The sequence below is a fragment of the Pisolithus orientalis genome, assembly GCF_024613125.1.
Source record: "Pisolithus orientalis strain OTSU chromosome Unknown F5J12scaffold_18, whole genome shotgun sequence".
Lineage (NCBI taxonomy): Eukaryota > Fungi > Basidiomycota > Agaricomycetes > Boletales > Pisolithaceae > Pisolithus > Pisolithus orientalis.
Window position 1 is genome coordinate 250,075 of NW_026260799.1, and position 27,957 is coordinate 278,031.

The 27,957-nt window shown below is 49.8% G+C and overlaps 7 protein-coding genes across 7 annotated transcripts; 4 read left to right on the top strand and 3 right to left on the bottom strand.

Annotated features, from left to right (window-relative positions):
• Positions 1 to 14: 14 nt before the first annotated feature.
• F5J12DRAFT_838154 (uncharacterized protein) lies at positions 15 to 2,673 on the bottom strand. The gene is made up of 13 exons (XM_051746024.1): positions 2,556 to 2,673; positions 2,343 to 2,432; positions 2,213 to 2,287; positions 2,022 to 2,141; positions 1,813 to 1,967; positions 1,713 to 1,764; positions 1,599 to 1,625; positions 1,421 to 1,564; positions 1,249 to 1,389; positions 843 to 1,184; positions 681 to 783; positions 469 to 620; positions 15 to 411 (listed from the first exon to the last, which is right to left on the bottom strand). The coding sequence occupies exons 1-13, from the start codon at positions 2,610 to 2,612 to the stop codon at positions 163 to 165; spliced, it is 1,707 nt and encodes a 568-aa protein (XP_051599018.1). The 5' UTR covers positions 2,613 to 2,673; the 3' UTR covers positions 15 to 162.
• Positions 2,674 to 3,043: 370 nt separating this feature from the next.
• F5J12DRAFT_906157 (uncharacterized protein) lies at positions 3,044 to 4,182 on the top strand (the record flags this gene model as incomplete). The annotated part of the gene is given in 6 exon segments (XM_051748750.1): positions 3,044 to 3,380; positions 3,449 to 3,575; positions 3,633 to 3,861; positions 3,912 to 3,968; positions 3,988 to 4,002; positions 4,057 to 4,182. 6 exon segments carry the CDS (start codon positions 3,044 to 3,046, stop codon positions 4,180 to 4,182), a joined length of 891 nt encoding a protein of 296 aa, XP_051599019.1.
• F5J12DRAFT_838162 (ribosome 60S biogenesis N-terminal-domain-containing protein) lies at positions 4,119 to 11,698 on the bottom strand. The gene is given in 26 exon segments (XM_051746025.1): positions 4,119 to 4,164; positions 4,222 to 4,311; positions 4,366 to 4,948; positions 5,005 to 5,245; positions 5,301 to 5,717; positions 5,785 to 5,876; positions 5,902 to 6,006; positions 6,026 to 6,089; positions 6,152 to 6,418; positions 6,467 to 6,498; positions 6,533 to 6,604; positions 6,664 to 6,760; positions 6,783 to 7,580; positions 7,632 to 7,759; positions 7,820 to 7,831; positions 7,888 to 8,165; positions 8,221 to 8,428; positions 8,490 to 8,663; positions 8,710 to 9,201; positions 9,292 to 10,028; positions 10,078 to 10,403; positions 10,457 to 10,701; positions 10,752 to 10,824; positions 10,878 to 11,138; positions 11,193 to 11,338; positions 11,388 to 11,698. 24 exon segments carry the CDS (start codon positions 11,515 to 11,517, stop codon positions 4,512 to 4,514), a joined length of 5,832 nt encoding a protein of 1,943 aa, XP_051599020.1. The 5' UTR covers positions 11,518 to 11,698; the 3' UTR covers positions 4,119 to 4,164; positions 4,222 to 4,311; positions 4,366 to 4,511.
• A 278-nt stretch (positions 11,699 to 11,976) lies between these two features.
• F5J12DRAFT_722481 (uncharacterized protein) lies at positions 11,977 to 12,270 on the top strand (the record flags this gene model as incomplete). Its single annotated transcript, XM_051741377.1, has 1 exon — positions 11,977 to 12,270. The coding sequence occupies one exon, from the start codon at positions 11,977 to 11,979 to the stop codon at positions 12,268 to 12,270; it is 294 nt and encodes a 97-aa protein (XP_051599021.1).
• Positions 12,271 to 12,792: 522 nt separating this feature from the next.
• F5J12DRAFT_155331 (uncharacterized protein) lies at positions 12,793 to 15,398 on the top strand. Its single transcript, XM_051738178.1, has 10 exons — positions 12,793 to 12,895; positions 12,949 to 13,161; positions 13,216 to 13,842; positions 13,890 to 13,899; positions 13,958 to 14,055; positions 14,113 to 14,302; positions 14,355 to 14,402; positions 14,458 to 14,669; positions 14,722 to 14,795; positions 14,854 to 15,398. Exons 2-10 carry the CDS (start codon positions 13,091 to 13,093, stop codon positions 15,219 to 15,221), a joined length of 1,698 nt encoding a protein of 565 aa, XP_051599022.1. The 5' UTR covers positions 12,793 to 12,895; positions 12,949 to 13,090; the 3' UTR covers positions 15,222 to 15,398.
• A 572-nt stretch (positions 15,399 to 15,970) lies between these two features.
• On the bottom strand, positions 15,971 to 17,876 carry F5J12DRAFT_155581 (cytochrome P450). Its single transcript, XM_051738179.1, has 3 exons — positions 17,411 to 17,876; positions 16,271 to 17,360; positions 15,971 to 16,218 (listed from the first exon to the last, which is right to left on the bottom strand). The coding sequence occupies exons 1-3, from the start codon at positions 17,596 to 17,598 to the stop codon at positions 16,018 to 16,020; spliced, it is 1,479 nt and encodes a 492-aa protein (XP_051599023.1). The 5' UTR covers positions 17,599 to 17,876; the 3' UTR covers positions 15,971 to 16,017.
• Positions 17,877 to 22,247: 4,371 nt separating this feature from the next.
• Positions 22,248 to 27,374, top strand: F5J12DRAFT_722590 (P-loop containing nucleoside triphosphate hydrolase protein; the record flags this gene model as incomplete). The annotated part of the gene is made up of 23 exons (XM_051741388.1): positions 22,248 to 22,441; positions 22,489 to 22,561; positions 22,612 to 22,804; positions 22,855 to 23,028; positions 23,080 to 23,263; positions 23,323 to 23,537; positions 23,589 to 23,627; positions 23,684 to 23,767; positions 23,818 to 24,936; positions 24,992 to 25,030; positions 25,083 to 25,155; positions 25,212 to 25,339; positions 25,389 to 25,417; positions 25,471 to 25,544; positions 25,600 to 25,682; positions 25,738 to 25,778; positions 25,826 to 26,134; positions 26,188 to 26,492; positions 26,546 to 26,669; positions 26,720 to 26,853; positions 26,906 to 26,961; positions 27,018 to 27,201; positions 27,266 to 27,374. The coding sequence occupies 23 exons, from the start codon at positions 22,248 to 22,250 to the stop codon at positions 27,372 to 27,374; spliced, it is 3,963 nt and encodes a 1,320-aa protein (XP_051599024.1).
• Positions 27,375 to 27,957: the final 583 nt, after the last annotated feature.

Consider the following 27,957-nt stretch of genomic DNA (forward strand, 5'->3'; position numbering starts at 1 on the left):
TGTTTGGCTCTGTTGAAGAACGCCCCTGTCCGGAGATCTATGTATATTGCACAAAGTATGTAGTACCGTAAAAATTATGTCCGCTAACAAGGACAGGTATCGTGTTCAGGTATTAGATTATTTCGCGTTTCATAAAGATGCCAACAGTAAATCCCAGCACCCTCACTCGCTGTCGCCCTCGTTATCCCCAGAATCCGAGTTGACGACTAACACGGAGGCTCCCCCGTCTTTTGTTATCCGTGCGCGGGTCTTCATAAGCAAAAAGCGTCTCCCAAACTGGCCGAGCTTTAATGGGGTCTTCCCCTTTGCATACTGTTTCTCAGTATTATTATCCGATTTCTCCGCGGGGCAGTGATCTTCGTCAGGATAGACACCAAGACCGGACGGGGCGAGCACCAAGGCCTCTCCAGTCTATTTCAGGCGTTAGAATCATCTAATAATCTTATGATAAGTAACAACTAGGCTCACCTTCAGTTTAACAACTGTCTCAAAACCTTGGTCAGCTGACACATCCGTAGCCACGTGCCGCGCAAGATGGTCCCACCACGCGGGTGACGAGAAACGATGCATGATCGCAACCGTACACAAATCCATGAGAACGGGGGGAATTACAGTAGGTTCTATTGGAGAATACGGCGCGGTTAGACCTAAAATTCTGTCGGCACAGATAAAGACTATACCTTGCGTACTGATGATAACCCGCAATCCGAGATGTCGTTGCTCCCGGGTAAGCGTCAACAATGCATTCGTTAAGCCAGAGGCTCCTCTGCTCACTGAGAGGTACTGGATGCCGGAGATTTAGTTATCTTCCTCAAAAGCAGCGCGTAAAAGAAAACGAATACCTTGTGTGCCTCATCTACCACCAGGACCTTACCCGTATCAACGTCCGCTCGTACGAACAAACGTGTGACAATCTCAAACAGCCCGCAAGCCGAAGCAGGATCAATAAATGGGTCTGATAGATCGATGATGGTCAGCTTGCCTTCAGAGAAGCGGTGAGTTTTCGATTTCTTGGAGGAACTCCGCGAGTGCGGAGGAGCTTGGGGCTCCATGAAAGAATTCAGCAGTGCAAGGCGTTGCTCAAGCCCTGCCACTTGAGCAGGATTGAAGCTTTTCTTTTCCGCTTCTAGCCGTGTCAAAAATGCCTTGTACGAGAATTTTTCTCCTAGGTCACGCAGTATGCTCTGTCATCGCCATCGTTACGAGAGTGTCAATGGTAACAATAGAAAGAAGGGATGTCGGACTCACCAGGACAATCTGCATGTACAATGGTGCTGATTCTGACGAACCCACTGCCATCATAGACAGTATCGCTTGTGCATCCAATTCCGATTCATTGAATAGGAGAGGGGAAACCCGCACGCGATCCCCCAGGGGAGCATAAATAGACTTCATAGGTGTTTAATGAAGAACGTGAAACGTATACTTTCACCCTTGGGGCTTTCACACCTGGTTGGGAAGAAGCACCTACCCAGGCAGCTTCGCAAGGGCGGGACGCAGGGCCGCCCTCGCCGAAGTGGAGGACCAGCCCAGAAAGTGCATAGTCCAGAGAACCTATCGAAGTCTTGACCAAGTATGAACATGTTCTCGAGCAGCACGGATACGGTATGCGATTTCCCAGGAACCTTGAACACCACAAACAACAGCGGAAAGCGGGAGCATTCTAATCACAGTAAGATTAAATGATGGCGAAACATCAAAACTAGGCTTACAGTATTGATGTATAACCGCGGATCGATTGGTACATGAGCTCCTGACTTTGAGCTGCAAAAACTAAGTCAGTTAGCCCGGCGGGCGATAAAGAAAACTTGCTGGATAGAAAGGGTTTCCCCAAGAACCCCATATTGCAAAACTCGATCTTTGAACCCCGCTGCAACAAATGCCTCGCGTGTAATAAGCGGTGCCGTTCGCATTTCGTGTTCCGTACTTTCGCTTGCACTACCCTTCTTCAAATGTTCTAGCTCCTCCTAAACAAATCACGTCAACACAGCAGAAACACAAGAAAGTGAATTCAACCGCACAATGGCATCCTTTACGTCTGACAAGTCGTACAGTGGCGAAGTCACGTCGACATCAGGTGACTGATTCTTCTTAGCCTGCTCCTGGCCTTCCTTTGCATTTTCCTCTGTTGCAGGTGGTTCCTTGTGTTTCAACGACGGTGCCCACATGTTACTCGAAAATTGGCTCATGGTGAAGTACGGAGAATACTTACCGTTTCTGGTGCCGCTGGGCTCGAAGGCCAGGTGGTAGGTTCCGGTGAAGTTGGTTTGTCATTCTTGGCAGGCAACTAAGGTAGAAGTAATCATTAGAGGATGGAAGGGTGATTTATGCTGAGTTCTCACGTTGGTGGAAAAGGTGAAGGGCCGTGTGGGAACCCGGTGTTCTTTTGCCTGGGTAGACGACGCATCCGACGAAGACGGTTTAGAGCCGAACTTGAGATGGCGTCAAAGAGTTGTAAAAAGTTTAAGACGCATATTACGCCACAAATTAACCTACCACGAACTGCGCGTTCCATCAGTAACCACATCCGTAAAGTAGACTCCGGTGGTGCTCACCATCGACGTGTTACTGCGCGTTGTTCTTTTCGAGGAAGTGGCGGAGGCAGGAGGCATTGTACGTTTATAAACAATGTCAGTATGTAAGTAGTAGAGTCAGGTTGAACTTCAAGTGGCTCTGACGAAGACGAAAAAAAATTCGACTTTCATTGTAGCAATTTCAATTTACATAATGACCGCGTCGCGACGTGATTGGTCACGTGCAAGTGCTTTCACTCTGCAACCATTCCGGCACTGATCAGTCCACTAGTGTGTTTCGGACTTTCATTTGGTCTGGTTTGAAGTACTCCGGTGCTTGGTGCGCTGGCGCCATTCAGTGGCCGACTTGAATCCGTGAAGCTGGTTGTCGAGCCAACTTTGACAACTGAGAATTTTCCAACACTCCAGGGGGTTTGTTTCCGGCTTGTCAGCTGTCTTCCGACCAGCGCTTGTCATGGCCACCTCTCAGCCTTACCACGGGCGCAGTCCTATTGTCCCCCAACCACACGATGCTCCAACGGCAATTCGTCGTTAAACCTGATACTCAGTACCTATTGCATGTGACAGCTACACAGTATTGGCTCCCCGAGTTCATGGCACACTGGGATGACGATGAGGCCTTAACGCTCATCATGCTCCATTCGACCAGCTTTCACAAGGAAACATGGGAGCCAACTATTCAACATATTTTCAAAAGCCTTCTAGTGCCATCAAGTCGTATTGAACCCAGGACCGCGAGTAAGCTCACAAAAGTTAAATGTGCATGGGCTATCGAGTGTCCGAACCACGGGCAGTCTGCCGTGCTGAACGACGCTGCGTTGCGGAATCCCCAATATTTCCGAAAATGTGAGTGTATGGGCTTATGCAAGGTTTTATTGTTTCGTTTTCTCACAAATGATGGTTCTAAACTGCAGTTGGATGCGAAAAGTATGCGGAAGCTGTCCATCGTTTTATGACATTCGGACCTGTTCTTTCTCCGCCTTTTGAGTTCAAAGCACAAAGGCTCGTCGGAATCGGACACTCGCTCGGCGGTGTGGCCATGTTCGTTACAAAATATCTTACTCTTATAGCAATTTACCCAGCTGACCCACTTTATAGTGTCATACTTCAGGATTTACAGCCCAGTTTTTCGTTCTTCTCTGTTATCCTTGTCGAGCCTCTTCTTAGTCCGCAGGGTCTCGAACCATTGCGACCGTTACAAGTGCGTCTTGTGCAGGGCGCATACGAACGACGTGATGTGTGGCCCTCACGCGAAGATGCCGCGGAATACCTAGAAGCCAATAAGCATATTGCACTCTGGGATCGTCGCGTTCTGGAGCTCTACGTGGTGCGTTGCTTACGTCTCACAGAGAAAGTGCAATGGTCATTTTCCGCCAGCGCTATGGCTTGAGGAGTCATCCAGGGGCCCAACATGAGGTCGCACCATACACAGGTGTGTGCCTTGCGTGCTCAGCGTGAAGAAGAGGTGGTGAGTGAGGTTTGATACCGGTTGAAGTCAAGTAATGTCCTAGTCATGCAACAGACGATGTACCGTGATTCCACCGGCTCTAACAGGGGTTTGGAGTTGTTGAATGAAACCTGCAGATACCTCCCTGTCAGTGTTATATTTGGCGGCAAAAACGACTGGATGTGCGTGCAGGGGCTCTGAATCATGTAAATGTCGCACTCTGTAACACCATGCAATAGGCCGCGCTCAGTACAGGATACTCTTGTGGATCCTAATTCTGGAAGGCGTTTTGAAACAGTCCACCGTATCAATGGTGTAGGACACCTGGTCAGTAGTCGCGTGTCCCAGGTAAAGCCCCGTCTTACAGGCTAGAACATACAGGTCCCTCAGCATGCCCCAGAGAAGTTAAGTCAGTCTGTAATCGACATCTTAGCTCGCCATTCAAGGCATGCAACAAGACTGTGAAAGAACCCTCGCATATGAGAGCGTCTTGTTCGTATCTGTAGCGCTACACATCCAATCACTAGTGGTCATGAATGTGCTCGTGTGGCACGAATACTTTCTTTTCTAACCCATTCCCCAAGCTGGCTACCATCATCTCCTGCAGCCCCTCGCCATATCAATAATCTGCTTGTTAATATATCCCACTCAGGAACTCTGTGATCCAGAACCATGCCTGCACGCCAGAGCGCTTCTACAGCCAACCCCCATGCCCCAAAGGGGTCCGTCACAGTAGGTATAAGATGCAGGCCTTGGGCACCATGAGGTGGGTTGGCAATTTTTGGCGGCGAGAAAAACGCTGTCTCTGGTTGTATGGGAGTGTGGAGTCGGGTTTGAGATTCCACTTTCTTGAGGTAAGTAACAGCGTGCCTCAACACCTGCTCGAGGTAGTGCTTCGCCGTTCCTTCCAACAAGCTCAAACGCAAAACGACCGCTGCAATTTGGCTCAGGGTACCGATGTCTCGGTCTGGACAAATAACGTGGTGAGTTGACCAAATTCTAGCCGAGAATGATTACACTAACCCCCGGACGTTTGAACAATACAGCTCAGGCTGCGACAGATGATAGTAAACCATTCCACACCCATCGCACGCCGCAACTTGGAAATATCTGCGATGACTGCGATATTCTCTAAAATCCTCAGCCAAGCTATCGTTTCTCCATCGTGTCCGTGCATAAGCTGTATTTCGATCCATGGCAGCAATGCAGACTTGAGTATCAAAGAGCCACACGCTTGGGCATTACATGTAAGATTCGCAAGAACCTAGAATAATCTACCGTTAGCTCAGCGAAACCTTGCGGAAGGTGGAAAGCTGTACTTCAAGAATCCCAGCTCGCAGCGCCTTGTCCTTTTGATAGCTCTGGAACAAGCTGGCAAGGAGGTCCCATGTGTGCCGACGCTTTAGAACGCGCCAGTCCTCGGTGCTCGTCATACCATCTGCTAGCATTCTGATCATCCATCCTCGCTCCTTTTTCCAGTCATCCGAGTTGCTATAGAGCATGTTAAACAACATCGGTACGTCGGTGACATCTAGCTCTGGGCGTTGTAGCAGGAATCGTGCCGTGCGAGGGTATATGAAGTTGGAGGGGTAAAAGATCCCTCGGAGAGCGTGGAGCAATATGAGCGTCGCGTATGTCGGGAGGCGCCTGGGCGTATTGTCCGCAGTGGGGTTCATCACGTTCCTGAGGAGCTGGAGTACATAAAGAGCTTGAGACTTCTCTTGCATGCTCGATTTCTACAGGAAATCGACATGAGGTTTACCGCAATACACAAATAGTAAACGGGTGCAATCCGAGGCTTACCTGGATACCGTCGGAAACCATGGCTAGCTGGCATGCGGCCGCCTCTCGTATGTTGACATCCTTCGAGGACAGGCAGCGTATGAGCAAGCTAACTACGTTAGATCGGAAAAGCTTAACCCATGCAAGCTGCTGTTGTTGGCGGAGACTCCGAGAGCATCTGCGCAGAGATGGCGATGACGAGTATTGGGTCATACATGTGCTCGTCGTTCGGATTCTCCTTCACTCCCTTCTCGTCAGTCACCAAACCGCCTCCATCCAGGGAAGAACAAACATGTTCGCAGCATCCTGACAGGATCCAAGTTTTGCTACGACCTCCAGAATGTTCGTCGCTGAAGCATCTGGTGACGGTGACCACCTTGAGAACAACTGGTGAAATCGAGGTACGCTTTTCCGCCTCAAAGAGCCTCATAATAGACAACAGCCGCCGGTCTGAAGTAGACATGGTTCCCCCATACACCTGCACGAGTGGTTCTATGTGTGATGGGTGGCACGTATTGGCGGGATGAAGGCGGAATAGTCTATCCAGCAAACGGGTTATCCCGTCTCTTTGTGATGGTGAGCCATCTTTACCCAAAAACTTGAAGAAATTCTCGTGCTGCATGATGTTCTGCAACAGTCTGTTGACAACGACAGGCTGGAACGGGACATCAGCGGCGTCACGCAACACATGAGAAAAGCCCACCTTAAGATCGGTATTCTCCAAAAGTGAAACTGCTAGGTCAAGTGTGGCAGGAATCGTAAAGGTGACCTTTGACGATGACACCTAACAATGGTTCAACTAGATGTGATTTAAGTTTGAGGTTAGTTTTGGAGACATTTGCTGGTGAATCATCGTGAATAAACATATCGTTGTGTTTCAAGACTGAAGGAAGGACGTACTGAGAAGCTCGAGAGCATTCCGAGAGTAATGATCATGGTCACTGTTGGAGATGTATCGAACAGCCCACTGGAGAACACGATCCACGAGACTGGCGACCTAGGGATTCACAACCAGGGACCGCCAAAACGCGGCGCACGATGTACATAGCTTCGAATGAGAAACTTTCCAGTGGGAAAACGCGCAACTTTTGCTGCAGCAATGTTGACAAGTGATGCCTTCGTTGAGAATCTTGCTGCAAGGCATAACATACGCACTGAAGACGTCGTAATCTCCGCTCGCCAGGACCCGGCCACTCAGAAAGGAGTTGTTCCAGAAGTCCGCAGAATATGTCATCATCCAGTTGGATCACCTGGTCCCTGTCAGATTCAGGGCAATCAAGGAACGCCGCGAATGTTATGGCAAGGTGATCGGCAGAGAGTCGATCATATTTCTTGTTGTTCAGCCAATGGACGACAGCGGCGGAAGAAGACGCTCGTGCATAAAGCAGCATGGCGACTATCTGAGCTGTGGAGTCTGACCACGTTTCTCTCCCTAGAAACTGCGAAATCAAATCGGGTGGAAGAGAGGTTAAGTGATTGTGTCGTGGCAGACGCAACGACGCCAGTCCCTCGAAGCATAGCGAGGCAGATAGAACACCGTCATGAACAACCGGGAGCTGAGATGCCAAAGACTTTGCGATCATGCCCTCTAAGAGAGGAGACTCAGGTAACTGTTTCTGTAGACCCAGCAACCGTGCGATTGGAAATTCCGCGAGACTCTCGTTGTTGGATGACTGTGATTGATTCACCGCAGAGAGAAGCTCCTCCAAAAACTCATGAATGACGGGGCCATGTTCTTGGGAGGTTTCGATCAGATCTAATGCAGCATGGAGCTCCGACAGTTCCATGAACCTAATCCATGGTTTAGCCAACCTCAGCTACGAAGTGAGCGTGAGCACTTGTCTACCAACAGTATTGCTGTTACACACCTTGTCATGTTGCCCAGACGAAAGCATTTCCTTCACAGAATCGGCCCACTGAGCAGCTACTGGGGCCAAAGCCTTCTTGTCATCCAAACTGGAGGGGTTGAACGCCACTTGTATGAAATTCTGAAGGGCTAGGAAGACAACATCTCAATATTGATCCAAATTCGTTTACGCAGGGTACTGCCACCCACCATCGTGAACTTCTGTGGCAACGTCGACCGAAAGACAGAGACCAAGGAAAGGCGGATTGCATGGCAACCGTCGCTTTCAAGGTTTAGCACGTCCTGACTTCCAAGGCTGGCTGGCGCTCCGCTAAATAGTTCAAGAAGAAGTAGTAACAGATCCCTCGTCAGGCCTGTCCGGCCGTCCGGACCAACGATACCATGCAACACGAGCTGCATCGCCCTCTCGACGTCAGAAAGTGTAATTTTCTGTGAGAATAGCGCACGTAGCAGTTTCGTTCGAGACTGTCTATCCCCGAATTGCACGCTGGAGCAATGGACGAATAACCAATCAAAGTCAACTTCAACGTGAGCTCTTGCAGCCGGAACAGGTGAGTAAGATTCTTGCACCTACGGAACATACGACTCACTCCTCTAGGACCTCCAGAATGTTCGACTCCCACAACTGGCCTTCCGAAGGGGATAAAACGTCCACCAGAGCCTTGAGCGTAGGCTTGTGGAAGCGACAGATGACGAGTGCTAGGCGGGATATGTCCGTGGGCGTAGGAGGGACGTCTACCAAACGAACCCAATCAACCAGTTCATACGCACCGGTCATTCGAGCATTTTCATTCTCGGCTATCCCCACCAAAAAATGAGCCATCACGCCGGATGCTACGCTGAAAAGGTTGTAACGTACGGACAGGCATTTGTTCAACGCGGTCAAGGAAGACCTCGACAGCACCGGTATCTGCTCTCCCCCTCGCGATAGAGCAGGGCCCCGTCTCTGGGTGCTTGAGACAAGCAGTCGCGATGGATAGCTCACGGCGTATGGCTCCTCTAATACTAGGGTGGTTCTCGAAAAAGTTATCAGCTGGCCATATGCGCCTCCAGTTTGTCGACAAGAGTTCGCAAAGCACGATACCCAGTTTCTTCTTGTTTGCTTGCTAGCTTGAAGACCAACCGTCTGACAAAGGTGAAGACTGACAAGGCATCAGATGGTGACATCAACCGCCCGTTTATCTTTGCCTGGATCTGCTCGAAAACAGTCATCAACAACGGACTAGCAACTGCCTCGACCTGTGCATCCACAGACGCAGCGTCTGGACTAGGTGCATCGTTCGACTGGAGAAGACCGGCCATCGCTTCCATATAACGGTAGGGTGTCTTTAAACATCGTTGCGTGCATTCATCGAGAAAGGTCACCACACTGTCGACTTCGTCGGTAAGCGGTGCACCATCTGGCGTCTCAGTGCCCGGTCCTCGACAGACGATACCCGAGGGTAGCGACACTAACCATAAATCCACTTCAGCGGGATCCTCCTGGAAAAGCACGCTCGCAGCAAGGACGTGTTGTAGAAGTTCGTGTAGTGTGGTATGCAAAGCACAGACACTGGTGGTAGACAAGGCTTCTGAGCAGGACGTGGAAGTATGTGCGCGAGGATGAAGCTATAGAAACAATCATTATTACCACATACAAGAGAGATGGAGAATAAACCAACCGATCTTTCCACTCCATGTGAATTGGTCACTTTTGTTTAGCAGACGTAAGACATGCAACTGTTTTACTTTCTGTAATGGGGAAAGCGACCGGACCTGGTCTGTAGTGTTGCTCTTCCCATCCTCAGGAAGTGGCATCAGTGATCCCTCAGCAAGAGTAAGCACTAACTTGCCGACTTCGAATCTTGCTTCGGCCACGACATCAGGGAGACATTCTTGATAGAGCCATAGCACTCTTTGCGAAATTTCACTCAACAGAGCATGTTTAGAAGTGTTTGGAGCATTCGGCAAGCTTATGTGTTGCTGCGAAAAGGCGACGATGACCTGAAATTCAGGTACTCGCCTCCTAGCCTCCTTTTCAACTTCCTTCCGCCGTTGGCTCCACTGACCTCCTTCCTCATCCTCTTCTAGGACAGCAATTATTCTTTCGAAGATACGGGCCACCTCTGCCAGCTTTCTCAAGCACTTGGCGAGAGTGAGTGCAGTGCAATGCTGTACAAGGCCAGCTGCCCCAACCTGTAAACCCTTAGTGAAATGAGCTTTGGTTCCAACTGGCGGCAGTATATTTGCCATTATGGTCGAGAGTGGTGGTGGAATGGGACTGTATTCAGCTGTGCCAGACAGAAGAAATGAAGAAGTGGGCACCGCTTGAGAAATTACCTGCCCTGAGAAGGAAATATTGCTAATCCACTTGGACGACAGTCTCGGTTCCAAGGTAAGTGCAGCGGCCGACCAATACCTGTATTACGTTTAGTAATCAGTTCAAATCCTCCCGTAAACCAACAAACCCTGCGACCAGCTCGGGAGATGCTAAGAATATTTTCAAAGCAAGCTCCTGTTGTCTAGGGTCTTCGTTGACCTTCAGAGTCGGTAGAAAGTTTGCCAAAATCTTGTTGTGAACTTTGCTCGAGCCACCCCGTTTGCGTTCAGTGGTACCTCCCTCATCATCAGGCACACTCTCTTCTGCTTCTCGAGAGTACCAGCCACGGTCTTCAAAGCATATTCCCTGGCCAGGTCGAGAGCAGATAGCCAGTAAGAAATGGTGAACAACGTCAGCGGGGATGTGAATTTCGCCTTCTTTTTCAGGGACAGCGCGATCGTATAATTTGACGAGCTACTTGTCGTTGATTGCGGTTGATTCGCGTGAGAGAAGTCTCAACAACTCACATGAGAGAGAGTAGCTTCGCCGAAGACCCCGATCTTCAGTGTTCGCTTGACTTTCTGGTCCGACCAGAGTCCGTCCCAAGATACTTGCAGAACCCTTTGAATGACCAGATAGGGATCTTGATTAAGACCCTTGAAGATACTCAAGAAAAACTCCCGGCGCTGCTCCAAAAAGGCGGTTTTGACGGAAGAAGGTGAGTCTCTATCCACGAATGAGAGGATAAACAGGATGTAAAGTGTGCGAATATCTTATCCATTGGGAGTGTGAGACACGTTCACGGGCGGATACAACACATACCTGGTTTGGAAAGGCTGACACTGGCATCCATGCCTTTATTTCTACGCCGCATGTGCAGTAATTTTGGTAGCGTCTGAAAGCCTGCCAATTAGGTTCGTGTGACAACGCGGAAATGATGAAAGAGACCTTGTTGTCCCAAGGGAAAGCTTCGAAAACAGCCTTCCTCTCGCGGCCACCGCCAAATGTAGATATTGCATTGAAAAGTTTGAGTGTAGCAAGGATAACGTCGTTGTGTGATCCACCAATGTAAGTGCTCAGCCGCCGGATCCAGTGTGTCGACAACGACGTCCGGATAAGTGGAAGACCATACGAGTGGTACGGCAAATGAGATGATAGCAGTGTGAGGGCCGAAGACAATATAGTGACCAACAAGGCTATCGTAGGAAGCTATACAAGAAAAATTGACACAACGGACCAAAGAGTTTGCAACTACTCACTCACCTGGCTCGCTCTCTCCCAAGCATTGAATAAATCACTAGCGCCAGGCGACTCGTCTAGCCATGATTTCAGCAGCTGAAGACGCTCGTCCTGGGGGGATATGATCTCGTCTGGCCGTTGATACAGCTTCGAGCGCAAAGTAGGCAACGCTGTAATATGATGAAACAAAGTATATCTAGAGCTCGTTACGGAACAAACCTTTATCCAAAGTATCTGGGTTCTGTGTGCGCAGAACTTGGCCAATATCCTGGATGCTTGCGGTATGTTCACCTGCAGGCTGTTCAACCTTCGCCCGCTTCTTGGGCGGCTCCGTAGTTTTTCTAGGCATCACTCCCGCAAACCTACTGTCAAAATACGCTCCACGCACACCCACAAGGCTGAACTCGTTCGACGGTTTTGTGAGTTACAGATAGGCTGCTAAATTTGTGCTTGATTGGTGGCGAGGAAATTGCAAACCCTAACCCTAGTCCGAGACGACAAATGACGGTGTCCGACGGTCAGGGGCTTGTTGTGCCACCTTACGGTCAACTGTCAACAGACGGGGCTCTGTGGTCAGCCAAGATTATCCGTTTTCAGGACTCGTTCCCAGTACATGAGGCTTGGGGTCTCGTACTATAGATGTCATAGGGCTGCGGGGGGCACTGCCGTCTTAATCTAGAACGTACGAGTGCTATCGAAAAGTCATCTATCGAGACAGCGTACATTTCCTGATCCCGTCCTCTTACACACTATCCTGCTACCGCTTGTTAGTAACACTCTCTACGGGCTAGCTATTGCTATCGTATCCATGAACCGTTTCACGCAATTTGACGAAGTGAGCTTTCTCTCACCGACCAACTGCGAAATCGTCTATACATCTCTACAGGACTCGTACCGCCTCCCCGAAGGGGTAAAGCGCATTGCTTATGACGCGGACTCCCAGCGGTATCTGTTCCGTGATCGTCTTGGACAGCTCTACCAGAATGAGCCAGGAGATGAATATGGTGTCTTGCAACCAGTCAAATGCCCGATACCGCCTTGTCGCAGTGTTACTATCATCGGCGAGTCGTGTACTACTCAGAGCATTGGAGTTTGGTCCTAGCCTACTCAACTTTCAGAACACCGTGATCCGTTACTTTGGGAGAAACAGTCCAACCAAGTTCCAAAGACATTTGGCGACATTTTACCGTCTAACTATATGATATCTGCCCCGTCCCTCACCCCAAGTGCAGAGGATGGCTCTCTTCCGGACAGCGAGGAATCCCCCACATTTGCAACATCCGAGAAAGCGCCACTCGTGTAGGTTACGATCGAGGTGAATAGCCCTTCGCAAGGGAACCTGTGTACACTTGTACCTCTGCACCAGTATCTTAGTTCTTTTGTTCTTTAGTTCCTTCGGCTGAACATGGGAGGATCGAATCATTAAACATGGATGTTAGTCGGCTCTTTCATGAGCCATTTTGCCGTACTCTTTCCTTTATTACTTGTTGTTTGTCTCTACATTACGATGTACTCTCAGGAACTCTTGCCAGCAGATCGCAGTTGTGATGTGAGTCGCTAGTCACTGCCACTCGGGACCTCTAACTTAACGTTATGCGAAAGCGAAAGCGAACATTGGACAGAATGTAAAACCTCCCCAATTTTGTAGTACATCACAAACAGACCAACCCTGCCTACGTACGTGTCCGAAGCGTATTCTAAGTATTCTATAGGGTACAATTGGCGAGGTAAGCGGGTGTTTTGCTGTGAGTCTGTACTGCGTGACAAACCGCGGCGACAGAGGGTTGAAATTTGAAAACTCGCTGATACGTCGGTTCCCCGACTGTCACGCTAAAATGCTATTACTAGCTCGCTAAAACCGCGATATATAAAATACTCGGAGCGTTTGCCAACCCCCAGTTCCGCTTCCCTTCGTACTCGTCATGAAGTGCAGTACGCACCTACTGGTGCTCGGCGCCAGCATCAGCACTGTCCTCGCCCAGAGCTCAACCTGGTGCGTAATTGGTCTGGTCTGTGTCGACAGCTCATACTGACTGCAACTTACTAGGTGCGGGAAGAATTACATGGCAAATCAGACTGTTGTACCTCCTGGGGGTCAATTTGCGCTGCCCTCTAAGAGCGATGATCCTTTGCTTGCGTTCAGATGCGCGCCAGCATTCCGTCCATACCTCCAGGAGGATGCCAAGAATGCAACGTTTGTCGTGGACACTCGGATTGTGTACGACTGGATCAGTGGAGCGTCTCCAATTACCTTGCCCGGCAGCGCGAACACCCCATCCTCCGACTGCGATGCTGGTAATGTGACCGTTGTGATCGAAGTGGGCGGCCTCCGCACTACCCACGAAGTGCCCCTGAACGCCACCGGATACGAGGTTCCTTTAGACATCAGTAAGCTGAGCGCTCAGCAGACCTCTTACAACGTCAGTTGTTCGGCGCTATACCTCGCGTCGGCGTCGAAGCCACAAGTCTACTCCGCTAACACCACGCTACTGTACCTTCCCAACTCGAACAATTCCGTTACGAAGACTGACCTGAGGACTGGCTCGTTATGGGTGCGACCTGTAAACAGTCCGGGAAGTCCATTCCAGCCGTTCGTTCCCCAGGGATTCTATGTGTCGTTCGACCCATACCTCCTCAAGAACCTATCATACATTGACCAACTTAAAGATGATGGGTGAGTTTGTATCTTGGGTAACAAGTATGAGTTTCTAACTTGCCTAGTTTCAACACTGTACGGTCGTGGAGCTGTCAACGTTGCTACCGACTTTCTCATTTTTTCCCATTCGCAGATTCACCCAGTCCCTCCTTACGATAATGCCACTGTCTTTGAACAAGTTCTCAACAGGACTGTTGAACTCGGACTCTACGTCATCTTTGACATGCGTTCGTAAGTTCCCCCATTTCATTGCCTAGTATTGAGCTCGATGACTAATTTCACTTGCAGCTATTACCAGAACCTGACGGCGGTTGCCGAACTGGTAAATACGTACAAGTCTCTACCCAACCTCCTCACCTGGGAAACTGCCCACGAGCCTGATGGCAATTCGGATCCTTTGAGTGCCGCAAAGCAAGCGTATGACCTGATTTACCAGCTGGATGGCTACCACCCCATCGGCATCGTGTTGAATTGCGAGGTATCTCGGCAGATGTTCTGGGTTGGAATTGGCTTTCTCACGCTGAGAGTAGGACTACGACTTCACACCTTACGTGGAAGGTGCCGATATTGTACTTGAGGTGGGCTACATGTTTCTTTACCTGGGTGATAATTTGCTCATTCACTGTTCCTCAGGATGCGTACCCAATCGGCATCAACGCAACGTACTCGCTGGTCTGGCACACCCCCTGTACACCAGACTTCGGTCACTGTGGATGTGACGATTGCAAGGGTGGCTTGATTGATATCAAAGCTCGCATCCAGACCTACAAGGACAGGCTCGATATCCTGGGCTATGACCGCACGAAGACCGTGTGGACGACCCCTCAGGCTGTGGGAAATGGAGCGTGAGTGAAGACTTCCATCTATGTGGCCTTTTCCCTTAGTCCCTCCGCACAGTTACTGGACCACTATCCCAACTGGTGCGCAATGGGCCGCGATTGGGCTCATTTCTTTCAATCATGGAGCGACAGGTGCGTCCCACTTTTTTTCCCGCTGATGGATGAAGAAGGCTGAATGTTCTTGCGTTAGGATCCATGTCCTACCAGTACCCTACGACTACCGGCAACTCTACTACGATTGAGGGCACCGCGATGATCCTCACCAACATCATAACAGAATATGTCCAACCGTACCTGGTTCGTCCTCAGGTCGCCTACTCCCTCCATAGTTATGGGAGTGTCGACGCGGGTGTGTGGTACGACGGCACCAGCTACCTGCTAATCGCCGCCAACGTGAATGGCACGGAGACTTTCGTGCCCTGGGGTAGCCTTGGATTGGGTAAAGTCACGAATGCGGCTGCGCAGGTTCAGGCACGCTTCTCAGTCGGGCAGCCATTCAATGATACGGGGCTGACATCCACGCCAACGGGTGTTGGTATTTATACTGTAACGTTTTGATATTCAGCTAGGCTTGTTTGCATAGATACCGACGTCGTCTTTGAATTGCTATCCGTTGATTGACATACGTCCTTCGTGAGTTCGGCTAGAAAAACTCGGACTCGGGGATATATGTATGTGTGTATTCCAGGTGTAGGCCGCTGAAAGTTTCCAGTATCACAGAAGACTTGTCCTAAGGGCGTTTACATAAATCGACACTGTTTGTTAGTCTCCTTAGAGCAAACCTCTTCCTCATTATGGGTCACCGGCAACGCATAATCGTTGACTCGACATTGGGTGAGGTGCAACTACTTGTGCCTGCTACAGCACCGGCAGCTAGGGCAGTGCTCCAAGGGGAATAGCAATCAGTATGCATTTTGATACCATCATGATGCGTTGCAATGAAAGTCACAATACATTATCTCAAGATTACAGGATTAGACGTTAGTAGCGCAGTACAATTTCCGCAAAGGAACATGCGGTATGTACCTGTTACAGACGATATGCCGTAGAGTTAGCTAAGACATCAAACAGGGGGAATCAGTGCAGGGGAAAGACCCCATTCAAACACCACACATGGTAGTGATGCGCCTTTGCCTAAAGAGCCTTGCCATGGAGACTCAGCGCTCTGAGCCTGCTAGGATTACTTTTGTGGAGCAATCCCTGTCGCTCTTCTTGCAAAGACTCAACGGATGATGGCACTCTCTACTTCTCGTACAGTTAATATACATTGAATGTCCAAAAACCCCAAGAATACAACAAATTTTTGAACAGAACCACGCTCTCGTCCAGGAGCTTATCCAACACAGGCTGACTACTACAAGACGAACCTAGGGTACAACCTCACGAATACATCTTCTTTGGGGTGTACAGTACCAGCACTCTGCCCACTGGGTTCGGGGGGTTCCCATACCGGCGGTAAACCTTCACCTCGACTGACGGATGTGATGTCGAAAAGAGAAAGGTATATGATTGCCAAGACCTTGATTTCATATATAGCAAGAAACCTGCCCTTGCACTGTGGAAGACAGGTTTGTTACTGGCGAGTCGACGCAGATTTTAAAACTCACAGTATGCTTCCCGCCTCCCAAAGCGAAAAAGGGATATCCCGTCGTCGCCGCCAAGTCGCCCCGATACTCACTCTCGGCAAACCGGCCCGCAACAAACTTGTCACCCTCTGGATACAAGTTCTTATCCAGGTGAGTTCCCCGTGGATCAAGTAACACATAGTCGCCCTTCCGTATTGGAATAGTCCTGTCCCCGTCCTTTATAACGAGGTCGCAAGTAGCTTCACGCATTCCGCTCTGCACAGTTGCAAGCCTCATAGTCTCGAGAATCGCAGAGTTGAGGAGTGCGAAAGCTGGAGAATCCAAATTTTCTAGGCTGGCCTCTGCAATGAAAGTCTGGAAACTCCCAAATTCCTCCCCAACAGCTCTGTCAATTTCATCCCGCACAGCGGAAAAGGCAGAGGAGTCTGCTAGCAGCCAGGCGAAAAGCCAGAATACGATGTTAACCGTGTTTTGATGAAGTGATGACATGATCATCAAAACTGATCGAGCTGCCACCTTGATAGGGATGTTGTGTTCCCTAAAAAGTGCAGTGAAGCTAGCCGCCACATGGTCATCAACGGCAGCGTTTGCTCCCTCGAGATAGTCAGAGATGCGCCGGAGCAACCTGTCACGTGCACGGCTAGACGGCAAGGACCAGAACGGACGTTTGCAAAGGCGTTTTGGAAGACTGTCGAGTAAAGTGAAGAAATCTTCGTACGTATCTTGAGGGAATCTGCTCCCAAAGAGCACACCGTTAGCACCGGCAAACAGAGGCTCTATAAGGGACCGCCTGAGAGAGACGTGGAATCTTCCAGGAAGGAGTTTGAGCTTGTCAAAGACGAGCCGAGCAAATGGGGGTGTGATATCTTCCAGCCCTCTCTTTGACAGACGTCGGTCAAGGACGGGGAATATTTTATGAGCGATAGTATCGTAGATTTGCGGATGGAGCGAAGAATCACTACAGAGGGCGCTGATATGAGAATGATGCTGGGCACAGGGTGAAAGGGCGCGGTGATCAGCAAAGGTGACGCTAGTGAGGGAGTCCGGCGACGTGACAACAATGATATTACGACCCCCGGCCAGAAGCTGAAACACAGGTCCATATTGCACTCTGCGGACACCAGTTATGTATAGTAACTTGATACGACCACATGCACTTACTGGCAGAGGGCCAAGAAGTTGCTCTGTCCAAAGACAAAACTAAGGGCAGAGCCAACCCACGGCAAAAGGCTCCTGACCTTCGGGGGGTAGGTAGGGGCCCTTGTGGACCTTATACGAGAGGTGATCATAATCGCGAGGCCGACGACCATCGCTGAGATCTGTGCAATTGACCATACAGACAAAGTCATGCTGGGAAAGAATCTGATATCGTCCACCTGAGAATAGCAGGAGATTTGTAGCCAGCTGGATCACACACAGCATCCCTAAATATCACAGTTTTCTTTGTAGAAGCGCAAGAGGCATTGCAGAGATAAGGAACCAGTAGATCAGTGCAGGGCGACACGAAAAGTTAAGAATAACACGGGCCGGGCTGAGGGTCATTTTTTCCATGTGATAATAGTTCACATGTATCATCATAAAGCGATCAGGCTGCGGACCAGGAAACCAGGAAACTTTGCGCGCCACGTTATAGCCTGAGTCGCCGCCGGTCGCCCATCTGATTTAGATAAGTCTGACAATGTACCCCCAAGAATGTTGGCATTCGCTGTATTTCTCTGACGAAGGTTAGTAAGATTTACCTGCTCATATCATCACAATGGCCAACCCAAGAGTTCGACGGAGAGTTTTGAACGAAGACCATGTATGTTTCGAGATGGTAACCCACCGCAACCTACGGGCTATGTTGTGACAAAACGGGGAAGGCCTTGGTTTTGAAACACGATATCATTTTCACCGCTCTGGGTTATGAAGGTCTCAACAGTCAGTCCTGGCCCAAACTACGCAATCAATCAACGCCCCGAACACGTACGTAGCGAAGGACCCTGTCGTACGTTGGTCGCTCGTGTGTTTGATGTGATATCACAAGGCCCACCAAAGGTTGTCCCAACGAGTATGCGCATTTGGGGCCATCATTGTTGGTGTCAATACCCGGATGCACTTTGCATCAACCGATCTATCACAGTCCCAGCCTCTTCGATCCGCTGGGCAGTGGGCAGCGCGAAATATTGATCTTTTGGTTAAACTCTGCGGGAGGAAATTATGGAAAGATAGGGTTCTCGTGGTCTCACATAAAACCATCGTACGAGGGTTCTGGTCTGGCTTTCCTCCTTATCGACTTCGGACGTCTTAACGAAAATCTGGTAGCGTCTTTACCCCAAAAAAGACTGAGCCTGCCACTCTGGACGGAAGGTGGTAGAGGGTGCAAAGATGAAAGGTACAATGCGTACCGGCGCAATGGATGCCTGTTAGATTCGACGGTATTTTCGAATTGAAATAAAGTTTCAATAGTCGATCACGAGTGACTCGGGCTAAATATATTGCAAACCTTGCAACTACGCGCAATTACGGCGTTTGATGCTTCCAGCTCGATATGCTACTCACCGATTGTCTTAAGTCTTGCCCCTGATGGATAAGAAAGCAGAAAAACTTGACATGACAAGGTAAAGCAAATGGGAAGGTCTGGGGCGGGCACCGCCAATCATAGAGGTCGTCGTATGGAAGGAGTCGAGGACGTGTGCACAAGTACATTATTTCCAGCTCAGCGGTAATCGCAGGCACCTGTAGTTGATGACAGGAAAGTAGGAACTCATGTTCGCGACGGGAATTTATCACTGCAGTTGACCACGACTTGTCAAGTTGGGGTTCTCTTGCTTCGAGAACTCGTCCAGGAGATAACCGTTCCTGTTGGCTTGAGGGCTTGAGGGGTCGAACTGCTTCCATTTCAGGGGCATCTTGACTAAGGACACCGAAACACGAGGGTTGCTTCTGCGGAGGTCAAGGACCGCTGGGCATCAGCATGATATATTTCAGATGTGCAGATTGGGCTGTGCAACCGAGAACTTGATATCCACAGGCTATCTTCTGTGCTCCAGCAAGGGTTAGTCACCAGTCGTGGAAGGTAGCTATATTGTAGCTTACTGGAGTGTTGCAAAAAAGGCGCATGACTCGATAGTCTCGATGCGAGCGGATTGAGGGAAGTTTGTTGTATGTAATAGTGGCGATGCGAAGCTCAGTTGCTATTCTCACTTACATAAGGCTACTCGTTTCCTTATTATTCGAGATAAGAATGAAAAGCGTCCCCATACTGCGCGCTGCATGGGCCTTTCCATATGACAGAGAACAGGCACGAAATATGTCAGGATACGCATGCGGGAGAAAACAGTCTGATTAGAAAAAAGTGAACACATGTCAATGTATTTTCACCACTTATTAAAAATCTAAACAGCGGCCCTTCTACATCGGGCCGATTCTGTGCATTTATCAGTCAATGCACGGAGGGAAATGATGCTCGTCTGCTTTAAGGTACGTGATCCTTCCATGCAAGGTGGTTCCCCGGCGGCCAGGGGTCTCCAAGACTGAGTGTGGCATTAGTGATTAGTACACGTCCAGATTTGAAATTGGAAAGGTGTTCAGTCCCTAAGTATGTAGACAGCTGCCATACTACGCCTTGTCAGAGGTCTCTAAGGTAGCACGGGGATGCGAGGTAGTCAGCATGTACGAAGTCCCGCTGGGCGCAATCTGGTACCTCCTGCAAGTAAACGAGTGCAACGGGGATTTTTGGTTCCCTTGGATTGCGTGCCAATCGTCTCCGCTCTGCATAGTAGTCACTTTCTCAGGAACACGCAGTGGCCGATACGGGCAAATCCATACCTAGGCTGGCGCAAAGCTCATGTAGGATCAATGACGTGATTCGTGCCCTCGGGTCATGGACATGATCGTAATGAATCCCCGTCGCGGCACTATCAATCTGATAACCCAAACCAAGAAATCGTCATAAGGCACTTTGAAACTACTTGAAGTGGTGGAAGACAAACCACTAATCGAGAAAATGTTTCATATCGGGCTACTTCCCACGCCGATAAGGTCAGGAATACTCCGGTAGACTTTCGTACGCGGAGTTGGGACTGATTTCCCAATTTGTCTAGGGAGAAAAGAGAAGCCGTGGTTCCTCGCATAGTAGTGCAGAAGTGGTGACAGCACGCTTGCGTCTTGCTGCAGAGGCAAAGAATACTAAATCTGCGGTTTTCTCCAACTGCTGTGGTATGCTCCACGCGTTGGGAATGTTTTCTCTGCGGGAAGTGTGGACTACCAGTCAGTCACATAAATAAGTGACCTGACGCTGGCGGTGTACCTGATTGGAACACCTCTGGTGCATTTATATTTTACCGTCATTTCAAGGACCGTACTCGCAGTACTGATAGACAAGCAGCACCGTCACGCTTAACATGTGGTTGCATGAAGCCCATAGGATGGAGGGTGCATCTTCACCAATGTACAGTATATCTCTTAGCATTTAATGCTTCCTTTCATAGCTTCCAGAGGCTGTATCCCACTGAGGAAGGTTATCAAGATTTACAGTCATTTCGTTACGTTAACAGACTTGAGAGCTCACAAAACGTTTTGAACGAAAACCAAAGGTGTTTTGGGATGGTAACCCATCACAGCCCAAGGGCTATGCTGTGACAAACAGGGAAGGACTTAATTTCGCGGAGGCACGGCATCGCCTTGGGTTGGGAGGTTCCTCGCTTCAAGAAGTCTGCCCCTGACCCGAGCGGCGTAACGTTTCAGTGCTCTGCTGGATTCAGTACATAGCGAAGGACCCCAGGAGAAATGATTTCGTCCCTCTTGTGTCTGATGCATAGGCCTCTTCGGTTCGCTAGATAGGGCGTGGATCATGTGCGAAATATTGGTGTTCTTGGCGAAGGCCGCGGGAGGATATTATGTATGGAAATACAACTCTGCGAGGAGATTCTCGTAACCTCACATGAAGTAGATTTCCGCCTTATCGTTCTCTCAACGAAATTTCGGCGGCGTGTTTTTCCCCCCCCCCCCCCTCCAAATTCGAGCCTGCTTTCTGGACGGAGTGTAGTTGAAAGTTCAAAGACGAGAAGTACAAATGCGTACAAGTGTGACGAATGCCCGTTGGATTCAACGACCTTTTTGTAGTGAGGTAACGCTTCAATATTGATCACGAGTAATTCAGGTTCAGCATAACCGCCTTTTGCTCTACCAGAGTCACTCATGATCGAAGCAAGCTGAACATTGCAAACTACGCAATCACATGCGATTGCAGTATTTTGATGCCTGTAGCTAGGCGTGCCACGCATCGATTCTCGACGAATAATAAAGCAGAAAAATGTGAACCGACAGAGGACAAAAGACGGGAAAGTTTGCGGCGGGCACTGATGATCGCAGAGGTCGTCGTGTAAGAGTCGAGGACGTGTGCACAAGTGCATTATTTCCAGCGCAGTGGTAATCACAGGCACCTGAAGTGGAAGTAGGAGTGAAGTCTAGATATTACATAATAAAAGCTGTACGAACCAGGTCAAAGACTCGGAATAGAGTGGCGTATGGATCCGATTTTGATGCGACGACACCCATTGGTACTCCATTGGTACTCCTCGTTCCAGTGCAGACTGGTCCGACGGGAACAGTTAGAGACTCGCCGACGGGATTCCGGTGCCTGATTCCGAGGGGTGCTTTGACGGAGTGCGTAGTCTCATTGGATCATCCTTTTGGCATGAGCTAAACACGACCGTTTGTAGGCAGTAAATATCCAAAACGAGTCTTGGCAGGTGGGCAGGTCGTGTAAGTAATAGACGAGTGGGCTTGAATCAAGTGGAAGGCACGTGCGCGTTCCACCGGAATCCTAGTCGCTGAGACTTGTGCCATACCCCTGGACGGTCATAGTGTTGGTTATATTAAATCAAGTATGCCCTTATAACCAGTTGATATCCCTTTTATAATGGATCTGTCCCACCCCCCCACAGCCATCCAGAGGAGCCCACTAGTGTAGACCTGTTCGTAGGTTTTGCCGCCTTTCTTCGTCTGACCCATCATGGCAGACAAGGTCCTCTCAGAGAAACCCTCCTTCGAAGACACTAATACTATCAATGATTCTCCTCCCAAGTTCCAGAGCTTCTTCCAAGGGAAGAAAGACAAGGGCGAACATGAAAAGATCGATACCACGGATATTGATGCTAAACCAGTGGAACAATCTCCACCATCCGTCGGCTTTACGCAGCTATTTCGGTGCGTACCATACTGCATGTCTGTTACTCCTCTCATCCGTGTGCTAGGTATGCTACTCCGTTCGAACTCTCCCTGAATGCCATTGGCATCGTCGGCGCTATAGTTGCAGGCGCCGCACAAGTACGCCATCAGCGCTTGACTCCCACCCATTCACTGATGCATGGCGTCAGCCCCTTATGACTTTAGTTTTTGGAAGGTTGATTCAAGACTTCGTTGCCTTCGCCACTGCAATGGAAATTTATCAGTCGGCAGGGTTATCCGGAAACGCCACTGCAATGTCCTCTGCGCAACAGAATTTCGATTCCGCGGCGAGCGAGTTCCGCAAGGGAGCTGCTCTGGATGCTTCCTACTTGGCCTACATCGGTATGTCAGTCATGGGTTATATTCCGAATGACACCTAATGTTAATTCAAGGTGTTGCCATGGCTGTATGTACATGGGTTTACATGTATCTATGGATATACACCGGCGAGGTCAATGCGAAGCGCATTCGTGAGAAATACCTTCAAGCCGTCCTCCGGCAAGACATTGCTTATTTTGATCACATCGGAGCTGGGGAGGTGGCCACTCGCATCCAAACGGATACCCGTAGGTCCTAAGCGACTCCGCGTCCCTCTGCGGGTGCTCATTCAGAAACAGACCTAGTTCAACAAGGGATGTCGGAGAAGGTCGCAATCGTGGTCAGCTTTCTCAGTGCTTTCTTCGTCGGTTATATTCTTGCGTATACCCAGACTTGGCGTCTGGCTCTTGCCATGTCGTCTATCCTCCCGTGCATGGGGGTAACTGGCGCTTTCATGAACATATTCATTGCCAAATATGCACAGTAAGTCATTTTCTGCGTCCAACTCGCTTGTTGTCCTGTTCTAAATAATCGGGACAAAGGCAGACACTTCAGTATGTTGCTGAGAGTGGTACCATCGCCGAAGAAGTTATTTCTACCATCCGAACGGCGCAAGCTTTTGGTTCGCAAAAAGTGCTGGGATCCCTCTTCAACAAGAAGATAGATTCGATTCGGACCGTGAACGCGAAGTCTGCCATTTGGACCGGATGTGGTCTCGGAGTCTTTTTCTTCATCATTTATGCTGTCTATGCACTTGGTACGCGTCTTTATACGCTACCCTGCGATTTCTGACCCCAAAAAATTGTAGCTTTCGACTTCGGTACAACTCTGATCAATGAAGGTCACGGTAAAGCTCCGCCACATTCCCGTAGCTGATCAAACGGACTCATGCTCCACCCTCAGCGACCGTTTCGGAAGTTTTCGTCGCCTTCATGGCTATCCTCATTGGTTCGTTATCTCTGGCCATGATGGCACCGGAAGCACGAGGTGAGTGCATGGGACATGTTCCCCAGCCGTGTTTTCTGATGCATCCCCAGCTGTAACTACCGCCCTTGGGGCAGCCGCAAAGTTATATGCTACCATTGAACGTGTGCCCGACATCGATTCTGCCAGCACCGATGGACTCAAGCCCGAGAAAGTCGTCGGTGAGATAACCCTGGAGGACGTGCGATTCAGTTATCCCGCTCGTCCCGACGTTCCGATTCTCAAAGGTGTCGACATAACTTTCGAGGCGGGAAAAACAGCCGCTCTCGTTGGAGCTTCTGGCTGCGGAAAGTCGACCATCATCTCGCTTGTCGAGCGTTTCTACGACCCTCTTAACGGTTCTGTCAAGCTCGACGGGGTGGATCTTCGCGATCTGAACATAAAGTGGCTTCGCTCTCAGATCGGCTTGGTTTCTCAAGAACCCGTGCTCTTCGCCACCACAATCAGTGCTAATGTAGGTTACGGCCTCATCGGAACTCCCTATGAGCACGCCTCGGAGGACGAAAAGTTCAAACTGATCAAGGAGGCCTGCGTCAAGTCGAATGCTGATGGGTTTATCAGCAAATTGCCCCAAGGCTACGATACTACCGTGGGCGAGCGTGGTTTCCTTCTTTCTGGTGGCCAAAAGCAACGTGTGGCGATTGCGCGTGCAATCGTTTCCGACCCACGAATTCTTCTGCTTGACGAGGCAACCAGCGCTCTCGATACGCGGTCGGAGGGTGTCGTGCAGGATGCTCTTGACAAAGCGTCCGCTGGCCGAACGACCATTGCAATTGCCCACAGACTTTCCACGATCAAGGGTGCCGACCAGATCTTCGTCATGGCCGAAGGTGCCGTCTTGGAACAAGGAACTCACGAGGAACTCATCGCCAGGAACGGAGCTTACGCACGCCTCGTCCAAGCTCAGAAACTTCGGGAAACCAGAGAAGCGCAAGCCGACACGGAAATTACTGTGATTAGTAGCACGGCGGACAACGAAAAAGTCATCGAGGTTCCGCTCGGGCGCTCCGAGACTCGCAGTTCAGTGACGTCAGACCTCACGAGGATCGAAGAGAGAGGAAAAGCCGAAGTCGACGAGAACTCGTATGGCCTATTGTATCTTTTCAGACGCATTGGAGGTCTCAACCCGGAGGGGTATCGTTTGTATGTCATCGGTGCACTAGCAGCAATGAGTAAGTCCTCCGTGCTCCAGACAACAAGCAATTGTGGATGCTGAACATGTTTAAGCGGCTGGTATGGTATACCCAGTGTTTGCCATCATTTACGGTGAGTTCGGTATCTGTCTTGCCGTCAAAACGCTTGTAACAACCTATTGCAGGCAAGGCGGTCAACGGATTTTCCCAAACTGACCCTTCTGCGAGACGTCACGCCGGCGACATGAACGCCCTGTGGTAAGTATTCTGATGCTGATCTGTACATCAACCTTATTGAATACTAATGCGAACAGGTTCTTTATCGTGGCCATCGTCTCATCCATAGCTATTGCCATTCAAAACTATGTCTTTACTCTAGCTGCCTCCGACTTGACGACGAAACTTCGAATGCTCAGCTTCCGTGCGATTCTCCGCCAAGATAGTAAATTATTCTCATCATCTGTGAAAATTGTCCACTGACAGTTCATCAGTTCAATTCTTCGACAGAGTTGAAAACAATGTGAATACCGCGACCACTTTTTACTGCAGGGATATTTGCTAATGGTGCTTTAGACCGGCGTGCTCACATCTCGAGTGAATGATAGCCCACAAAAGATCGAAGGTTTGGCTGGAGTTACCCTTGGAGCGTTCGTATCGAGCCCTTAATAAGCCGCTTGGACTCATGCTGATAGCCATGGACAGTATCATCCAAGCCATCACGACATTGATTGGTGGTTCAATCATTGGTTTGGCCTACGCATGGAAGCCAGCTCTTGTCGGAATGGGTGGGTTAATTATACCGCTTTTCGTCACGTGTTACCCCTGACTTGTTCCTCTTAGCTTGCGTTCCTCTTCTCTTTTCTGCGGGTTTCGTCCGACTTGTGAGTCAATACGAAACACGATCGGCATGAGATCTGATTTTTTGTAGCGCGTGGTTGCTCTCAAAGATGAGGAAAACAAGGCTGCGCACGATGAGTCTGCCAGATTAGCATGCGAGGCAGCAGGTGCCATTCGTACTGTTGCGTCACTTACTCGGGAAAATGATTGTTTGAGGTTGTACTCGAGCAGTCTGGAGGAGCCTCTCAGAAACTCAAACAGGAGTGCAATCTGGAGCAACCTGGTCTACGCGTTCTCTCAGTCCAGTTCTTTCTGGGCGATCGCCCTCGTCTTTTGGTATGGATCCAGGCTTGTGTCCAGTTTGGAAATACCGATTACCAACTTCTTCACTGCTCTTATGGTATTTATTTCGTGCATGGTCGGTGGGATCTATCTGAATACAGAGTACGACAGGCTGTTACCTTCGGAGGCATGCAAGCTGGGAATGTCTTTTCATTCGTTCCTGACGTCTCGTCGGCTCGTGGTGCAGGTGCATCTATTATCAAGTTACTGGACTCTACACCTGAGATCGACGCCGAAGCTCCTGAAGGAAAGACGTTCGAGGGAAGAATCGTCGAGGGCCAGGTTCGCCTGGAAGACGTTCACTTCCGCTACCCCATGAGACCTACCGTCCCGGTCCTTCGTGGCCTGAACATAACGGTCGCACCAGGTACCTATGTTGCACTAGTTGGTGCAAGTGGTTGCGGGAAGAGTACTGTGTAAGCTTACACGCATTTCATGCTGTATCCGCTTAGTGTTGACATCATCGCAGCATTCAGTTAATCGAGCGTTTCTACGACCCTTTAGTCGGCCAGGTCCTTCTTGACGGTCAACCCGTCAATGAGTGCAATATCCAGGAATATAGGAAGCAGATCGCACTAGTTTCGCAGGAACCTGTCAGTGTGAACGAGACGATGATGTGACAGTGGCTAATTCCTCCTTGCAGACACTTTACGCTGGTACCATCCGTTTCAACATCTTGCTTGGTGCAACCAAGCCGATTTCCGAAGTCGCACACAAAGAGATCGAGGATGCATGTCGAGATGCTAACATCTTAGACTTTATCCAGTCGTTACCAGAGTAAGGGTTTGGCTTGAAGTTTCCACTTCCGTTCTGATTTCTGGCTCCCTAGCGGCTTTGACACTGAAGTTGGTGGCAAGGGTTCACAGCTTTCAGGTGGCCAAAAGCGTAGGCATCATCTACTCCCGCGCATTAGCTACACGTGACTAACTGCGTCTCCACAGAACGAATTGCAATTGCTCGGGCTCTTCTTCGCAGTCCCAAGGTTCTTCTGTTGGATGAGGCAACATCTGCTCTTGATTCCACCTCAGAGAAGATCGTGCAAGAGGCTCTCGATCGGGCTGCAAAAGGCCGAACGACGATTGCCATTGCCCACCGTCTGTCTACTATCCAGAATGCCGACTGCATGTTCGTGTCGCCTTCCTTGTTTCTCTGGTGCTACATTGGGAAATATTGACTTGCTCCCGCACAGTTACTTCATTAAGGAAGGCCGTGTCAGCGAAGCTGGTACCCACGATGAACTTCTTGCATTGAGAGGAGACTATTACGAATACGTTCAGCTGCAGCTCCTGAAGAAATAGGCAGTTTGACACGAGATACGATACGTATATAGAGGATTACAGGACTATGTTTACAACCACGGCAGTACCTATTATGCGTACCTATGTACACCGATCTCAATTACTGTACTTGTACTTGACAACCCTTACGGCAGGTCATTATGTAACCATTTCTGTCGACTCGAGGTTCTCATAACTGCCTCCATTTGTGGGAGGTTTGGGCTAGGGCGAACAAAGCGCGAGCATTGCTTCCGGGGAGGTCAAGTGTCAGGAACGACGAGTGCGCGGAGGCTGACGCGGGAACCACCAGGTACGAGCGAGGGTGTGTGCGTGGACGGCAGGCTTAGGACTCAATACACTCAAGCAGGGATGCGGGTCGACGAGGTGACGTTCTCGTCTCATGGGGATTCTTCCCCCTGCGGTAGCTACCTTATATCTACGTTGTACACTTGATACCTCGTCTGTTGGGGCGCGTCTGCCCCTACTCCCGCCTTTGTATTTTGCTTTACCTACCGCCTCTTGCGGTTATGACGTGTATCCCGCGCCCTTGCGCGTTGTTATTTCCTTATTTGGGTGTGACGGCGGATTGGTATTCCTACATCAA

What these genes read in the sequence shown, in the direction of transcription:
- F5J12DRAFT_155331 (XM_051738178.1), top strand. Translation starts at nt 13,091, where the DNA reads ATGAAGTGCAGTACGCACCTACTGGTGCTCGGCGCCAGCATCAGCACT. An exon ending in GCATCGTGTTGAATTGCGAG is followed by an intron (nt 14,303 to 14,354) that starts GTATCTCGGCAG and finishes CGCTGAGAGTAG; the next exon opens with GACTACGACTTCACACCTTA. An exon ending in GTGCCGATATTGTACTTGAG is followed by an intron (nt 14,403 to 14,457) that starts GTGGGCTACATG and finishes ACTGTTCCTCAG; the next exon opens with GATGCGTACCCAATCGGCAT.
- F5J12DRAFT_838154 (XM_051746024.1), bottom strand. Translation starts at nt 2,612, where the DNA reads ATGCCTCCTGCCTCCGCCACTTCCTCGAAAAGAACAACGCGCAGTAAC. An exon ending in CCCCAAGGGTGAAAGTATAC is followed by an intron (nt 1,390 to 1,420) that starts GTTTCACGTTCT and finishes ACACCTATGAAG; the next exon opens with TCTATTTATGCTCCCCTGGG. An exon ending in TGGTAGATGAGGCACACAAG is followed by an intron (nt 784 to 842) that starts GTATTCGTTTTC and finishes TCCGGCATCCAG; the next exon opens with TACCTCTCAGTGAGCAGAGG.
- F5J12DRAFT_155581 (XM_051738179.1), bottom strand. Translation starts at nt 17,598, where the DNA reads ATGACTTTGTCTGTATGGTCAATTGCACAGATCTCAGCGATGGTCGTC. An exon ending in AACTTCTTGGCCCTCTGCCA is followed by an intron (nt 17,361 to 17,410) that starts GTAAGTGCATGT and finishes TGGTGTCCGCAG; the next exon opens with AGTGCAATATGGACCTGTGT. An exon ending in TGGGAGGCGGGAAGCATACT is followed by an intron (nt 16,219 to 16,270) that starts GTGAGTTTTAAA and finishes TGTCTTCCACAG; the next exon opens with TGCAAGGGCAGGTTTCTTGC.
- F5J12DRAFT_838162 (XM_051746025.1), bottom strand. Translation starts at nt 11,517, where the DNA reads ATGCCTAGAAAAACTACGGAGCCGCCCAAGAAGCGGGCGAAGGTTGAA. An exon ending in GTTAGGTGTCATCGTCAAAG is followed by an intron (nt 6,499 to 6,532) that starts GTCACCTTTACG and finishes CACTTGACCTAG; the next exon opens with CAGTTTCACTTTTGGAGAAT. An exon ending in TGGAGAATACCGATCTTAAG is followed by an intron (nt 6,419 to 6,466) that starts GTGGGCTTTTCT and finishes GTCCCGTTCCAG; the next exon opens with CCTGTCGTTGTCAACAGACT.